General features: G+C 35.5%; 2 protein-coding genes across 8 annotated transcripts in view; one reads left to right on the top strand and one right to left on the bottom strand.

Moving 5' to 3' along the window:
• The window catches only part of LOC101889805 (guanine nucleotide exchange factor DBS), a 260,338-nt gene that overhangs the window by 97,702 nt on the left and 144,348 nt on the right, over positions 1–18,288 (bottom strand). The window lies entirely within an intron of this gene.
• Positions 1,486–5,727, top strand: LOC101892956 (ionotropic receptor 21a). Its single transcript, XM_005180906.3, has 10 exons — positions 1,486–1,644; positions 1,711–1,940; positions 1,999–2,155; positions 2,216–2,599; positions 2,655–2,763; positions 4,458–4,535; positions 4,592–4,915; positions 4,971–5,073; positions 5,138–5,249; positions 5,302–5,727. Exons 1-10 carry the CDS (start codon positions 1,566–1,568, stop codon positions 5,691–5,693), a joined length of 1,968 nt encoding a protein of 655 aa, XP_005180963.1. The 5' UTR covers positions 1,486–1,565; the 3' UTR covers positions 5,694–5,727.

The following is an 18,288-nucleotide window of genomic DNA, read 5'->3' as shown; positions in this document are numbered from 1 at the left end:
AAGTACTAAATCGAACTAATTTTGCATCACTGTTTGTGTCTAGGATGAATATTGTAAATTGTTTTGGATATGCGTACTAAATTTAGTGTTGGGAGAAAAGAGGAGGAATAAAATTCTGAAATATAATATGCAGACGTTGAAATAATTTTGAACAAAAAATTGAAGCGGATCCATTGTGCAATGGTTTTACTAATACCCTCCCTCCTAGGTAAACTTCAAAATTAAAAATTTTGAATACTTTTGGGGGAAACGCAAGTTTGGTGAACATTTAATTCATGTTCGGGCGTCAATATCGTACGATTTAACGCCTTTTGACAATTTTTGTGGGGCTGGGTTAAAGCTAGTGTCTATACAAGCAAGTCCGCTTCAATTGACGTGTTGGATGACAATATTAAAGCATTTATTCGTGAGATACCAACTGAAATGTTGGATAGAGTATCCTAAAATTTGACGGAGCGCATGGACCATTTGAGGTGCAGTCGGGATCAACATTTGCATGAAATAATCTTCAAACTTTAAATTATATGGACAGTGTTTGAGAATAGAATCCAATCTCCCTCTTCGATTGTCAATTCTCTTCTGGATTCTGCTGGGAGATTAGAATTCAATCTCTCTCTTCGATTGTCAACTCTATTCTCTATTCGGTGATGAGAAAGGAATAAAACCGCTCCGCTTGGGTGTAGATTCAATTCTGATTTTATTTCAAAAATATGTTTCTTAAGTACTACTGGAACTAATCAAACTTAATCTAATCGCAGCCACACAATTATTCTTATCTATTCTAATATTGAATGGAGAACATTGCAGGGATGCTTGTCATTTCATTCAAATGGTCTTGTGCATCTACTGAGCGTATATCTGTGCGTATGGTTCATAACCACATGACACATTATCATATGCGTCTGCGCACAAGATCTCCGAATTGTTCACTGTGGTGTTTTATGCCGGCTGGGAAATATGTAAATTTAGAATATTTATTGTTTATTGCTAAATTTTCAAAGCGCCTCAATCGCACTCAGTACTATTAGGATTTTAGGCACTTTGCTGAATTGTACATTTTTTTAAACTTTCCTCTTAACTCTTAAAATCGCCCTTTATTTCAAAACGGATTAAATGCATTTAAGGCTAAAAATAACTACACCGTGTAAACACCCTAATAACTACTGAATAATTGAAACCCCCATAAAAATCCCCCAATTACATGAACTGTTTGAAATTTTAAAATCGTTGATAACGACCATTAAGGTATTCATAATTGAAGTCCAAGTCGTTTCCCTCTTCCCAAAATGTTGCAAACACACAAAATTGTGTTTATTTGCCAACAAATTATTCACCAAAACACAAATTGCTTCATTTTTTCCGCTTATTTTTTTGCAAACAACATTCAAATTTTAGTCCCCGGCCATAATTGCCAAAGAGAGCAAATAAAGAAATGCCACTTGATAGCATTTCGATGTTGCAATCCGTCATTTTTATGGCCCAACTATAAAAGCCATTTACAACCCCAAAAAAATGGGTTAACTGGGAAATTGAGTGGCCGGGACGGATAACAAAACAATATTTGCATGGGCGGCAAAACGGTTGTGGAAATGTTGTCCGCACCGGCAATGGTCATCAATTGGTCGCCAATTATAAATGTGATAAGTACGGTGGATAGATGGGAACTAAGGAAAATATTTTGTCATTTAAAAAAATTGTGTCTCATTACAGTGCAAATTTATTTGCAAAATTCAACAATTTGTGTTTTATGGCCCCAAGATGGAGAGTTGCAGTTGGATACAAAATTTGAGAAATTTCCCTACAGCATTATTAATATTGATGCAACAAATTCGGATGAGAAACTCATGGAGAATGAGGTTCAAAATATCAAGGAAAAGTTTATGGAAGACAATCCCCTAACATTAATGTTAACTCTGGCCATAGAAAAGTCCCACTGTGAGGTATTTTTCTAATAAGAATTCTGAATTCAAATTCGAAAGTAAATTTTAAAAATTGCAGAGTTTTGTGGCCTTTGAAAATGACATCCTGAAATTCATTGAAAGTTTTGCAAATGCCAGTCGTTATTCGGTGTGGCGTTCAAAGAGAAATTATTTTGTGTTTGGCAGCTCAGATCGTTCGCTGGAGTATTCCTTGGAGAGGCAAAGGTTTTTCGAAGGTAATAATTGAAAAATTTCTCTTCTCTCTCAATCGCCTCAATTCAGAGATTGTCTTGCAGATCAACCCAACATACTGATGGTATCTGGCGACAAAGCAACCCCCGGAATTTTCGAATTGAAAACAAATAAATTTGTTGGCCGACGAGCAGATGGACCAGGGAACCTCTGCCTTTTGGATAGATTTTACGTCAATACCATGAATTTTGAAAAAGGGGCAAATTTATTTCCCTACAAACTTGGTAACTTACAAGGACGTGAAATAATTGTGCCCGGCATGGATTACAGACCATATTTGGTTATAAATTATGTGCAGGATAAAAATAATTCCTACGATCTGGCCTTTGATGGCTCCGCGGAGGGGAATGTGCAAATCGATGGCACCGAGGCCAGAGTTATTTTGACATTTTGTGAAATTTTCAATTGCACGGTCTTAATTGATAGCAGTGAGTAATCTTGAAGAAGGGTTGTAATGAAATGTCATTTGTCCAATTTGTTTAGCTGAAGCCGATGATTGGGGTGAGGTGTATTCAAATTTATCCGGTATTGGAAGTATAGGAATGGTAGCAAAAGGTATGGCAGAGATTACCATAGGGGCAATGTATTCATGGTAAGTGATTTTTTTTACATTTTTATGTGAAAACCAGTTTTTCAAAAGATTTCCGATATGAAAAATTTTTTTCTGAAATTTGAAAATTTGTTCTCCAAAATTCTATTATTATTCCTCTACGAAAAATTTCATGCGAAACCTGTTCTACAACGAAAACATTTCATTCGAAATATTTTCCATACGAAAATATTTTATTCAAAATATTTCCTAAACGAAAACATTTCATTCGAAATATTTCCTAAACGAAAACATTTCATTCGAAATATTTCCTAAACGAAAACATTTCATTCGAAATATTTCCTAAACGAAAACATTTCATTCGAAATATTTCCTAAACGAAAACATTTCATTCGAAATATTTCCTAAACGAAAACATTTCATTCGAAATATTTCCTAAACGAAAACATTTCATTCGAAATATTTCCTAAACGAAAACATTTCATTCGAAATATTTCCTAAACGAAAACATTTCATTCGAAATATTTCCTAAACGAAAACATTTCATTCGAAATATTTCCTAAACGAAAACATTTCATTCGAAATATTTCCTAAACGAAAACATTTCATTCGAAATATTTCCTAAACGAAAATATTTCATTCAAAATATTATCTATACGAAATAATTTGAATTAAAACATTATCGATACGAAAACATTTCATTCGAAATATTTTCTATACGAAAATATTACATTCGAGACATTTCGATACGAACATATTTCATTGCAAACCTTTTTCATACGAAAATATTTCTTTCGAAACATTTTCGATACAAAAATATTTTATTAGAGACATTTGATACGAAAACATTTCATTCGAAACATTTTCGATACGAAAACATTTCATTCGAAACATTTTCGATGCGAAAACATTTCATTCGAAACATTTTCTATACGAAAATATTTCATTCGAATTATTTTCTATACGAAAATATTTCATTCGAATTATTTTCTATACGAAAATATTTCATTCAAATTATTTTCTATACGAAAATATTTCATTCGAATTATTTTCTATACGAAAATATTTCATTCGAATTATTTTCTATACGAAAATATTTCATTCGAATTATTTTCTACACGGAAATATTTCATTCGAATTATTTTCTATACGAAAATATCTCAATCGAATTATTTTCTATACGAAAATATCTCATTCGAATTATTTTCTATACGAAAATATCTCATTCGAATTATTTTCTATACGAAAATATCTCATTCGAATTATTTTCTATACGAAAATATCTCATTCGAATTATTTTCTATACGAAAATATCTCATTCGAATTATTTTCTATCCGAAAATATCTCATTTCAATTATTTTCTATACGAAAATATCTCATTCGAATTATTTTCTATACGAAAATATTTCATTCGAATTATTTTCTATACGAAAATATTTCATTCGAATTATTTTCTATACGAAAATATTTCATTCGAAATATTTTCTATCCTAAAAAATTTCATTCAAAATACTGTCGATACGAAAATATTTCATTCGAAATACTGTCGATACGAAAATATTTCATTCGAAATACTGTCGATTCGAAAATATTTCATTCGAAATACTGTCGATACGAAAATATTTCATTCGAAATACTGTCAATACGAAAATACTTCATCCAAAAACAACTCTCTACGAAAATGTTTTATCTGAAATATTTTTGATACGAAAAAAATAAATATTTATTTCTCCAGGGATACTGACTATATATATCTGGACATGTCCATGTATCTGGTTCGATCGGGCATAACCTGTTTGGTACCGGCACCAAGGTAATGTCTTTTTAAAGGAGCATTTGCTTTTATTCAAAACCCCTTTTTTCTTCCAGGCGCTTGGCCAGTTGGATCCTGCCGCTGGAACCGTTTCAATTCACCCTGTGGTTGGCTGTCGTCGTTTATCTGTTTGTCGAGGTTGCCAGTCTGGCGCTGGCCTATCGTTTTGAGTCTCATTTTATTTCCATGATGGCCGATTCCTGGCCCGAGAGTCTGAAATTTGGAGTGGTTACCACCCTGAAGCTTTTTGTCTCACAGTCGGGTTCAAAAAAGGTAATTTCACAGACGGTGAGAGTACTGCTTTTTACCTGTTTCCTCAATGATCTGATAATTACAAGTATCTATGGCGGTGGGTTGGCCAGTATTTTAACGGTTCCAAGGTAAGAGAGGTAGGATATTTTATTTCCTCTCTTAAAAGTTGGGAGTCCTTTGCAGTTATGATGAAGCTGCCGACACCTTGGATCGCTTGTGGTCCCAGAAATTGCAATGGGCGGCCAATTCGGAGGCCTGGGTTTCGGCCATACGCAATGCAGAGGATGTAAGGAGAAGGAGTAGATAAATTGGAATGTAATTTTTATAATTGTCTAAAAATTCCTCTACAGGATCGCATCAATGGCATATTGGAGAACTTTTTTATATATCCCGATGAGAAACTGGAGCAGCTGGCAAGTTCAAGATCTGGCTTTGGGTTTACAGTGGAACGTTTGCCATTCGGTAAGATTGAGCTCTAAAAATGAACATTTTTAATGACTTATGAAAACTGCAGGTCACTTTGCTATCGGCGACTATTTGACCACGGAAAGTATCAACCATCTAAAAATAATGCAGGAGGATCTGTATTTCCAGTACACGGTGGCCTTCACAAGCCGCTGTTGGCCCATGTTGTCGGCATTTGATAACCTACTCTATTGGTGGCACTCTGCTGGGCTGGATAGCTATTGGGAATGGCGTGCTGTGGCCGATAACATGAATGTCCAGAAACAAAAGCAAGTTGAGGCCACTGTATATTCGAACATTGAGGATATGGGTCCAGTGAAATTGGGCATGGCAAACTTTGTTGGCATTCTTTTGCTATGGATGTTGGGGGTAACGATTTCGTTTTTGGTATTCTTGTATGAGGTGTTGAGGGATTATGTGGAACGGAAGAACAAGGAGTAATTGAAAATAGCATATATATATGTAATGCACATAGAATTTTGTAGTTTTTTAGAAAATTGCACAAATAAATGTGTGTAGCAATGGAATATGGATCCCTGTATTGGGAGTCGATTTGCCTCTAGAATATGTGCTGGATTAAATAATGATGAATATCCTTACTTTTCGAAGTCTATCTATATACTACAGGGTTGCCCATATTCGACGGACCATCTGGCAACGCCATAACTTTTGACAGAGATGTCACATCGCTTAATGACATACCGCGTTTGAAGCGTCAGTCCAAGCAGATTTTTACCATGAAACAATACACGTCACGCGAAATAGTTGAAATTTACATTCAACAGAAAAGTCAATTGTGAAAACTCAACGTGCTTTTAAAACATTAAAAAATGTGAGAAGTGCGCCTTCTAAGAACACCATTAAGCGTTTATACGAAAATTTTTCGACTGGTAAGGCTCTTTCTTATCCGAAGAGGCCATATAAAAGTCGACCAAGGCGATCGGCCGACAATATCGCTGCCGTACGAGCCAGTGTTGAGAGGTCCCCAAGAACATCCCAAAAACGCTGTTCTCAGCAGTTGGGCATGGCTCGGTCCACTTTACAACGGATTATTCGCATTGATTTGCATTTGTTCCCGTACAAAATTCAATTGACGCAAAGAATGTTGCCTGCGAATAAGCCTCGTCGATTGGAATGGGCCTAAAGGGCCCAAAGGTTCGTCGAATAAGAGTCAGTGATGCGAGTGCAGGATAGATGTAATCAAGGCTTTTTGGAAATACGATCTTTAAGGTTGCGAAAAGTTCTGAAATGGTACTAGACTTGAAAATGTTACCATTTGGCATTGTGTGAGCGGATAGAGCTAAAAATTTGGTATACGAATTAGGGTTGATTGATGAAGATTGTTTTGGAAATGTGTACTAAGTGTACGAAATGTACTAAATGGTATTAAATTTAGAACAGTTGGATTTTTGAAGAAAGGTTATAGCTAGAAAAATTTTGAAATTTTTTTTGGTTTCCCGGTTGGTGGTAGAGTTGTGATAACGAGGTTGTTTTTGAAATATGTACTACAAGTGCACTAAAAGTACTAAATGGTACAATATTTGGTACAATTTGGTATTGGGTGAGCAGATAGTGCTTAAAATCTGAAATTTGGTATTAGGATCACTGTTCAACTTTACGCCAGACATATGGAGGTGATTTCGGAAATGTGTACTATAATTGTACAAAAAGTACTGAATGGTACTATATTTGGTATTGGGTGAAGGTTTAGAGAAAAAAATTCTTAAATTTTATATTTAGATTACTGAGGGGTGTCTGTATATAAAAATATATAGCCAAAAATCCGCCTCTATTCATATTTCACACATCTCATTATTGTTACAAACACAAGATTTGCTGTGAAGATGGAATATATCTGGTATATCCCCCGAAAGGGTCAACATTTTCAATATTCGTGAAGCTATTAAAACGCGAAATTAACATCCGATTCCATTCAGACTTGGTACATCGACATTTTCCTATCAACACAAGATCTATTATAATGATGATAGAGATCGGTCCATTCCTTCTGGTATCTCCCCCACAAAGGGTCAAAGTTTTGAATAACCAAAAATTCGAAATAATCATCCAGGTTTCTTCATATTTCACACATCCCATTATTTCTGCTAACAAAAGATCTGCTGTAAAGATGGGATATATCGGTCCATTCCTTCTGGTAGCTGTCCCACATTGGATCAAAATTTTGTACATTCATGAAGCTCATAAACTTCGAAATTAACATTCGATTCCATTTAGACTTGGTACATCTCAATATTTCCATCAACGCAAGAGCTGTTATACAGATGGTAGAGATCGGACAATTTCTTCTAGTACCTCGCCCACAAAGGGTCAAAATTTTGAATAACCAAAAATTCGAAATAATCATTCGGATTTCTTCATATTTCACACATCCCATTATTTCTACTAACACAAGACCTGCTGTGAAGATGGAATTTATCGGTCCACTTCTTCTGGTACCTTCCCAATAAAAACGCGAAATTGACATGCGATTCAATTCAGAAAATTATATGTATATATCTGGTGAATCCCTTCTGCTACCTCACTCACATAGGGTCTCAGTTTTCAATACTTTTATCTGTCATAGCTTTCTCTTAAACATACACCGTAGATGAATATTAAATTTATGATTTCGCATAAAATTGAATATAAATGTTTGATTTTTTTCTGTATCAGATGATGTATGAAAATGGGATACTCCGGGCGATTCTATCTGGTACCACAGGCACATCATAATATTTTCTAAAAATTATCAGATATCTCTTAAAAAATGATGGAAGTAACAAATATAGTCCAAACCTGGCATATGGCAATATTTATATCATACTTATTTAGACCTGAAAAGAAATAGACAATATTGGCCCATTTCTTCGGAACATACTCCATAGAGGGTCAAACACTTGAATTATCATAACAGAAGTAAAAATATATTTAAATAATTGAACATTGGCTGAGGGTATACATCTGTCGGCAAACCCGACTGATACCTTTTCCTTGTTGATCTGAATAATCGACATGACCCAATCAAACTTATTTCTAGTTTTGTTTGTACAACAGGTACTATTTTAAATTTAATTTTAAGGTATTTCCAAAAATAGCTATTTTAAAACTAGTTTTATTATTAACCAACCGAGAAATGGCCATAATTGAAATGAAATAGTTTTACCATGGTTACAATTATGGAAATAAATATGTATGTATGTACATTAGATGGCCCTAATTTCACACAGGTAGCAGTACACAACATTTAAAAAAAAATTTCCCAGTTTTATGATAAATATTTAAATAAATAATAAAAAAAACAAATTCATCCAGTACATGACATAATAAAAATTGTGATTAATATTATTATGTAAATGAAGAAAGTTCGCCAGCTGTGTGGACAACAAAAAAAAAACCAAACGCGGACAATTAAAATGCCCCCGTGACGGAGGGGCAGCCAAACAATAGTTTTAAGAGTCTTAGAGGAAATTGAAGAAAACTAATAAACCAGACAAAAGAAGCGAATGTACGATGTCCAAGTAATTTATAAATGTCTCTAATCGCCACAAATATTAAGCGCTTTTTCCGGGCCATGATGGTCATTACAAAAAAAAAAAAAAAAAGAAAAAAACAACAGCTAACGAACGCACTCTTCGTATTACGCAAACGAAGGAATTCTTCTGGTCATCAGATGCCGCTCTGGCAGCTGGGAGTAAATATTATGACTGCCGCCTGTGGTCAATAAAGTTGAAAAGAGATAGAGAAGAGGGGAAAATAGAAAGACGTCATCATTAAGTCTTATTATATAATTGCGAAATATGGAGAACGCCCGTTGCACTCATTTACCGGGCAACTGGGCAACAACAGTAACATCCACCGTAACTGAGTTAAAGTATCGCAACGGCACAAATTGGGTGGTTCTGCAGCGTTACTAATGGCATGGAGGGAAAGAAAGGCATAGAGAAAATCAAACTCGATTTATGTACCTACCGTTTGATGCGCAATATTAGAAATATCGGTTAAATGCCTATCGATCATAGCGGTAGCATACCATACACACACACTCACATTTCCACTCCGTACGCTGCAAAGAAAAAGTGTAGAAAATTGCAGTATTCCCAATGCAATGGAAGCAAAGCAACGCCAAGGCCTTGTAACGTTCTGCTCACATAGCTTACGGTTCATCGGAACTGTGAAAGGGCAGGAAATGTGTGTGTGCGTGTGTGTGGATTGTGTAACGCATAAGACGTGATGAAAATTGTAACAGAGGAAAGTAGAGAAATTGTTGAACGCGACATAATGTTCCGTAATACTAATAAGGAAGTAGAGATTACGACATACAAATATATTTTGTAATCGATAATTTTATACATAAACTTTTCTCTATTAACCAATAGGGTGGTGCCTCTCCGAAACGTACTCAACTCAATGGCGCGATTCTGTGAATGGTACGGCCGGAACTATATCGTTTGCTCGACTAGTTTCTATTTGAGATACTTAGGCAAAAACAAAAGAGGGGTTTTATATTTTTTTTTTTCAATTTTTGTGGCGATTTTTAAATCCTTTGATTTTGTCTAAAATTCGATTTTGCCTCTTCGAACCAAAGTCGATTGAAATCGATTTTTTGATATATAGGTTTGCCAACAGATGATAATATCGGCTTTCCAACTTTTTGAAAAATGAAAACTTCGAATATTTTAATCTTGCTTATTACTTGGAAGGTATTAAAGTGAAAACCCCATTAACTCAAAATTAAAAGTCGATTTTGCAATTTTTGCCATAGGTCGAGTTAGGTATCCATAGATATTCTACACCTTTTTATACCTAAGTCATATGATACGGCCAAAACGTGCCTCATCAAAATAACGGTTTCTTTGGACCAAATCCGTTTCAGGACATTTGGAGTCGTTCTAGCGATGTCCGTCCGTCTATGTGTCTAGCTGAAGCGTACTATAACTCTCGAAGGGAGGATCCAATTTGGTTCAATCTTTGTACATCGTAATATTATTAACAAACTTTGATCGACTTCGGAGATGGACAATATCGGTCCACTTCCTCTGGTACATACCCCACAAAAGGTCGACATTTTCAAAAAAAAATTATTTTACTACACAGAAAGAATTCTCTTTCGATTTGAGTCTGGTGTGAGGATGGAATATAACGGTACAATCCTTCTGCTACCTCCCCCCAAAAAGGGTCAACATTTCAAATATCTATAAAGCACATAAGATGCGATATTAACATCCGATTCCATTAAGACTCAATATTTCTATCACCACAACATCTGTTATAAAGATGGTAGAGATCGGACCATTTCTTCTGGTACCTCCCCCACAAAGGGTAAAAGTTTCGAATAACCGAAACGATTATTAAATCCGAAATAAACATCTGGTTCTCTCAATATTTGACACATCCCATTATTTCTACTAATACAAGATCTGCTGTGAAGATGGGATATATCGGTTCACTTCTTCTAGTAGGTCCCCCACAAAAGGTCGAACTTTTCAAAAAATTATTTTACTGCACAGAAATAGAAAGGATATTCCGATTTTGCTCAAACTTTGCAAAAATGTACAATATTGGTTCACTCCATCAAGTACCTCCCCACAAAGAGTCAAAATGTTGAATAATTATAGCTCCTATAAAATGTGATGTAAGAGTCCGACTTATTTTTATTAATTTTTACAAGGTCTGTGGTGTGAAGATGGAATAAATCTGTCCACTGCTTCTGGTACCTCCCCCAAAAATGGTCAAAAATGTTAATAAGCATGAAGCTCATAAAACGCGAAATTAACCACCAACAGTGATCCAAAATTGGTATCATATAGTACTTTTCGAACAATTATAGTAGGCATTTGCAAAACCACCCCCAGAAACCAACAGAGACCTCAATATCCAATTTCGGAATTCCAGAACTATACATTCATCAAATTTCAGAATTACAACTCATTAGACCCAATTCCAAATTTATTACCATACTTTTCGTACAGTTATACTGCGCATGTCCATCGGTACCAAATTTCAAAATGCCATCTCTATCCCAATAACTAAAGGCACATTTTGCCACATTTTGCACTTTTCGTGCGTTCATAGTACGAATTTTCAAAATCATCTGCTTCTCTCAACTAAAGACACCGACAGAGACCTCGATATCAAATTTCAGGATTTCAGCTCTATTCTTTCACCCAATACCAAATGCAGCACTATTTAGTACTTTTTGTACAAAAAAACTAACATATCTTAATCCCCAGACACCAACAGAGACTTCAATAACAAATTTTGGGATTCCTGCCTTATCCCTTCGCCCAATTCCAAATTTAGTACCACTACTTTTCTACTTTTCGTACAATTATAATACACATTTCCTCCATATGCTCAGCATATACATGAACAGTGACCCTAATACTACTTTTCGTGCACTTGTAGTGCACATTAACAGGGACGCCAATACAAAATTTCGAAATTCCAGCTTTATCCGTTCACCCCTAACCAAACCAATCCATATTTAGTACAGTTCGCACACTTAGTACACATTTTCCAAACTCACCTTCATATATCAATCTTACTTTCCAATCTTGATTCTTATACCAAATTTCAAGTTTTTAGCTCTAGCTCAAAGCCACCTGGTTTAGACATTAACCACAGACACCAAATGTGAGGATTCAAGCCTTCCCTTCGTACTCCATACCAAATTTAGTATCACTCCCAACATTTCGAACAATAATAGTACATATTTCCAAAACCACCTCTATACCTCAATTCCGGATTCCAGTACCAAATTTAGTACCATATAGTATTTTTTGTAAAAATATATGTCTCATTTCCAAACCACAGCCAAATCTCCAACACAGCTACCCTCTGCAATCTAAATGTCAAATTTCAGAACTGTATTTCTTTCCCTTCACCCAATACCAGATATAGCACCATTCAGTACTTTTCGGACAATTGTGGTGCACATTTTCAAAACCACCTCCATATCTCAATTACAGATTCCAACAGAGATCTCAATATCAAATTTCTGGATTCCAGCTCTATCCCTTCGCCAAATACGATATTTAGTAACATTTAGTACTTTTCGTACAAATATAGAACTAATACCCAAATCACCGCCAAATCTCAAACACAGATGCTATCAGTATTCCAAATTTCAAATTTCAGAGTTTTATCTCTTTCCTTTCACCTAATACCAAATATAGTACCATTCAGTACTATTCGTACATATATAGTACACAATACTTAAACCACATCCATATGTGTATGATACGCATGAACAGGGGCACAGGGGCAAATTTTAAGATTTCAAGCACTATCTGTTCACTAAATACCAAATTGTACCAAATATAGTGCATTTTAGTACTTTTCGTACAATTATATTACATTTTTCAAAGCCACCTCCTCATCACAATCCTAGCTACCAAGAGACCCTTAATATCAAACAACTATAGTACATATTTCCGTAAACACCTACATATCTCAATTCCAGATTTCAACAAAGACCTTAATATAAAATTTTAGAATTTCAGGTCAATTCCTTCGCCCAATATCCAAATTAGTACCATTTGGTACGTTTCGAACAATTATAGTACAAATTTATCTCAAAACACATCCATATCTCAATCCCAGATACGAAAAGAGACCTAACTATCAATTTCCAGTTCTATCCCTCTACACACACCACCATACATAGTATGGAGGGTATATTAAGTTCGTCATTCCGTTTGTAACTCATCGAAATAATCATTTTAGACCGAACAAAGACGATTTAGCCCTGTGCGTCCGTCTGTTGTAATCACGCTACAGTCTAAACGAATTAAGATAGGAAGCTAAAATTTTGCACAGATCCCTCTTTTGTTTGCAGGCAGGTCAAGTTCGAAGATGGGCTATATCGATCCACGACATCGTATAGGTTCCATATAATGGTACTCCCGATATTCGGTATTTTGATGATGTTAGCCACATTTTTCAATGGAATTGTCTGAAAATCCACACAAGTAGTTCCTTGTGGATACTTTATACCCTGGCAGAGAATTATCTATATAGGTCCACAATATCGTATAGCCCCCATATAACTGTACCCCCGATATTCGGAAATTGATAATGTTAGCCACATTTTTCAATGGAATTGTCTTAAAATCCACACAAGTAGTTCGTTGTGAATAACCCCCTGAGAGAGAATTGTCTATACAGGTCCACGATATCGTATATCCCCCATATAACGGTATCCCTCAATATTCGGTATTTTTATGATTTTCCGCACAATTTTCAGCGGGACTGTCTGAAAATCCACACAAGGAGTTCCTTGTGGGTAATTTATACCTCGGCAGAGAATTATCTATATAGGTCCACAATATCGTATAGCCCCCATATAACGGTACCCCCACGGTATTCGGTATTTTGATTATTTTACGCACAATTTTCATCGGAATTGTCTGAAAATCCACACAAGGAGTTCCTTGTGGGTAATTTATACCTCGGCAGAGAATTATCTATATAGGTCCACGATATCGTATATCCCCATATAACGGTACCCCCCGATATTCGGTATTTTGATGATTTTACCCACAATTTTCATCGGAATTGTCTGAAAATACACACAAGGAGTTCGTTGTGGGTACTTTATCCCTCGGCAGAGAATTATCTATATAGGTCCACGATATCATATAGCCCCCATATATCGGAACCCCCGATATTCGGTAGATTGATGTTTTTAGCCACATTTTTCAACGGAATGGTCACAAGGGGTTCTTTGTGAGGACTTTACCCCCCGACAGAGAATTCTCTATATATGTTAACGATAACGTATAGCTCCCATATAACGTTATCCTGCGATATTCTGAATTTTGATGATTTTAGCCACATTTTCCAATCGTATTGTCTGAAAATCCACACACGGAGTTCTTTGTGAGCACTTTACCCCCTGAAACGGAATTGTCTATATAGGTCCACAATATCGTATATCCCCCATATAACGGTACTCCCCTATATTCGGTATTTTGATGATTTAAGCCACTTTTTCCAATGGAATTATCTGAAAATCCACACAAGGAGTTCCTTGTGAGTATTTCACACCCAGACATAGATTTGTCTTTACAGGTCCACAATATCGTTTATCCCCCCATATATCGACACCTTCCTATATTAGATATTTTAAAGATTTTAAAAGAATTTTTAATGGATTTTATTTTTTTGAAAATTTTCTAATTCGTTCCAAATGGTGGAGGGTATTCAAAGTTCGGCCCGGGCAAACTTACTGCTTTTTTACTTGTTTGTTATTGTTTTTATTGCCTTACCACGACTTGAAGACAAATTATCACATCACCGTGTATTTAAACATTTTTGCAACAGATTTGCAAGATTCGATGATATCTGGCATATTTGCAGTACTTCCTCCCGCCCTCTCCCCAAGAGGCAGACTCTCTGGCGACCAAATTTGGCAAAAAAAAAAAAAAACTTGATGCTGATTTCCTTCACTTCTATTGTCTTTCGTGAATGAATAATGAATGCGTGAATGAACGAACGAGTGAATGACATGACATAGACAGACAAACAGGCAGGCAGATAGATAGACTAAACAATCCCTTGTCTGATTGTCTATCTACCTGCCTTCTTTTTTGCAGTGGCACACAATCGCCAAGTCATCATCTGGCAGATTTGCAAAATATTTGTCATATTCCAAAAAGGCAATTGTCGAGGACCCCCTAAAAGAGGTGGTGGGCATCGATAGGGGACCAGGTATGCCCAAGTACCCGCTTTGTTGTGTCTGTGTGCAAATATGTGATCATTGCTGGTTTGTAAACCGTTTACATTATCCATTGGCAAGTATCGGGTGGTAGTGATGCAAATATGCATGTTTGCATATTTTTGTACATTTTAAAGCTTCTTAGACAAATGGTAATTTTTTTTCCGGATTTTCATTTTACATAATAATAATGATGCGTTGTTTTTTTTTTTTTTGTTGGGCTTTTTTTTTGAAATGTTGCCTACATTTGATTGATAGTATTTTCTTACAAAATACTGTACATTTTCAACAAACATATGGGTTGCTTTTTTTCGTTTTACATGCAATCGTGATGGCTTTTTAATGTATGTTAGGCCATTGCATTACGGATTGTAGAGACTGGATGTTGGATATTTGTAATAATTTATTATTTAATTCCATTAAATGTAAGACTCACCCAAATCTACGATTTTTAATCTGGTACTTACCTAGAAAGGAAAAATATTTTTTTTTTTTAATTTTTATAAGTATTTAAAAGCAATTAGTAAATGAAAATAATAATATATTACTTCATACAAAAATAATAATCTAAATAAATTATAGAATTTGTAACCATTTTTTGTTGAGTGTTATATAACCTAAGAGAAAATACCAAGTCCATGAAAAGACAATTTTAAGTAAAACTTAAATTTCAAGGCCTCTTAAGGACCTTTTGGCGGTTCAAAGGGGGTTTCTGTTGAAAATGGTCTTTTACAGGACCCTCTAGAGGTCTCCTGTAGAAGGAGACATTGTAGGAACTTCTATAGAAGAACGACGAAGACTAACTGCATTAGATCTTCTCATGAGGTCACCCTACACAATAAATACAGGGTTGTCCATACTCGAGGGACCCATCTGGCAACGCCATAACTTTTGACAGAGATGTCACATCGCTTAATGACATACCGCGTTTGAAGCGTCAGTCCAAGCAGATTTTTACCATGAAACAATACACGTCACGCGAAATAGTTGAAATTTACATTCAACAGAAAAGTCAATTGTGAAAACTCAACGTGCTTTTAAAACATTAAAAAACGTGAGAAGTGCGCCTTCTAAGAACACCATTAAGCGTTTACACGAAAAATTTTCGACTGGTAAGTCTCTTTCTAATCCGAAGAGGCCATATAAAAGTCGACCAAGGCGATCGGCCGAGAATATCGCTGCCGTACGAGCCAGTGTTGAGAGGTTCCCATGAACATCCCAAAAACACCGTTCTTAGCAGTTGGGCATGGCTCGGTTCACCTTACAACGGATTATTCGCATTGATTTGCATTTGTTCCCGTACAAAATTCAATTGACGCAAAGAATGTTGCCTGCGGACAAGCCTCGTCGATTGGAATGGGCCCAAAGAGTCATGGGTCCGTTGAATATGGGCAACCCTGTATATGAAGATACTCAATGGAAGAACCTATAGGCCTTATATGATCTTCAGATTTCCATATATACTTGACTAAAGATAGCCCTAACTAACTGATCTTTTTAGAGAGGATCTACACATATTTCTATGAAAAGATCTACAGGTCTTCTCCGAGAAACCTATAGAAATTCAATGTGGGATTTAAACGCTATGGGGAGATTTAAAGCTTTTCTGTAACATGAAAGGATTTACAGATTTCAAAGACGATCCGCAGATTCTATTCTATGTCCTGTACTGTGAGAAAAATCAACAGTTTTTTTTTTAAGATCACACATATTTTTTTCACAACTTCTATAAGAAGATCTCCAAATCTTCATATGTGGGACGGACCTACAAAGCTTGTTTGAGAAAACTGACTGCTCTTGTAAGAGAAGATCTGCAGAAATTCTACAAGAAGATCTACAGATCTTTTATGAGAAGAACAACAGACCTTTTAGGATAAGAATAAGAGATCTTCTAGGGCAAGATCTACAGATCTTCTATAAGAAGATCTATAGATCTTCTAGAAGAGGATCTAGAGATCTTCTAGCAGAATATATACATATCAATAAGAAGATCTACAGATCTCTTAGGAGAAGAGAAGGGGGATATCAAGAGAATATCTACAGATCTAGAAGAAGATCCACAGATATTTTAGGAGAAGAACACATGTAGATCAATAACATCTACAGCTCTTTTATGAGAGGATCTAAAGCTCTTTTATGAGAGGATCTACAGCTCTTCTATTATAAGATATCCAGTTCTTCTATGAGATCTCCAGCTCTTCTATGAGAAGATGTCCAGCTCTGCTTTGACAAGATGTCCAGCTTGTCTATGAGAAGATCTACAGCTCTACTATGAGAAGGTATACACCTCTTCTATGAGAAGATCTCCAACTCTTCTAGAAGAAGATGTACATGTCTTCTATGGGAAGATCTACAACTCTTCTATGAGAAGATCTACAAATCTTCTATGAGAAGATCTTCAGGATCTTCTATGAGAAAATCTAGAGATCTTCTACAAGCAGATAATCTATGAGTAGAATTATGGACCTTCTAGCAGAAGATTTACAGACCTTCTAGGAGAAGATCTACAGCTTTTCTTCTAGGAAAATAACTAATAATAAATTCCTCGAAGATTTACAGAATTTCTTGGAGAAGATCTACAGATCTGAAGAAAATCTGGAAATCTTCTATAACACGATCTTCCATGATAAGATGTTCACGATCTTATTTGAGTAGATAAACACATCTTCTGCAAGATGATCCTTGGGTCTATGTTTAAGCTTTTTTAGAGGTCTTCTGTGCACATAAAATGACCAGGAGACTTGTCTACATGGACAATTATTATAGGGTTATTTCTAAAGAAAACCCTCTGGAGGTCTTCTCGATATAGAATGAAAAAAAAAACTCTGGAATAGCGGGATTGGTTACTTAGAATTCCTAATGAAAGTCTGCTATACATAGAATACTTTCCGGTGGTTTTATATGCTTAGAAGTCTTGCTGGAGGTCTTTTAGATATCAGAAAGTTCTTTAGAGTATCCGGAAGGTATTTTAAGTTATTTTTTTACACATACCAACTTGTAAACTTTGTCTCTATATAGAAGTACTTTAGAATCTGTTCTCCTTATGGAAGATTTTCTGGAGGTAGTGTCTTCACAGAAGTCATTCAATAGGTCCTCTCTATATTGGAGACCTTATGGACGTTTGCCAAATATAGAACCCATTCTAGAGTCGTTTATACTTAACAAAGCTTCTGGAAGTCTATCAACATAAAAGACCTTCTGGAGATATTTATTTATATAAAAGACTTTTTGGAGATCTTCTCTAATAGGATAACTTTTGGAGGTTTTCAACAGCCGGACCATCTGGTAGTTTTTTGCAGATACAATACCTATTTCTGT

Source organism: Musca domestica, unplaced genomic scaffold (genome assembly GCF_030504385.1).
Source record: "Musca domestica strain aabys unplaced genomic scaffold, Musca_domestica.polishedcontigs.V.1.1 16, whole genome shotgun sequence".
NCBI classification, from domain to species: domain Eukaryota; kingdom Metazoa; phylum Arthropoda; class Insecta; order Diptera; family Muscidae; genus Musca; species Musca domestica.
This window is presented reverse-complemented; position numbering and strand designations above follow the sequence as displayed.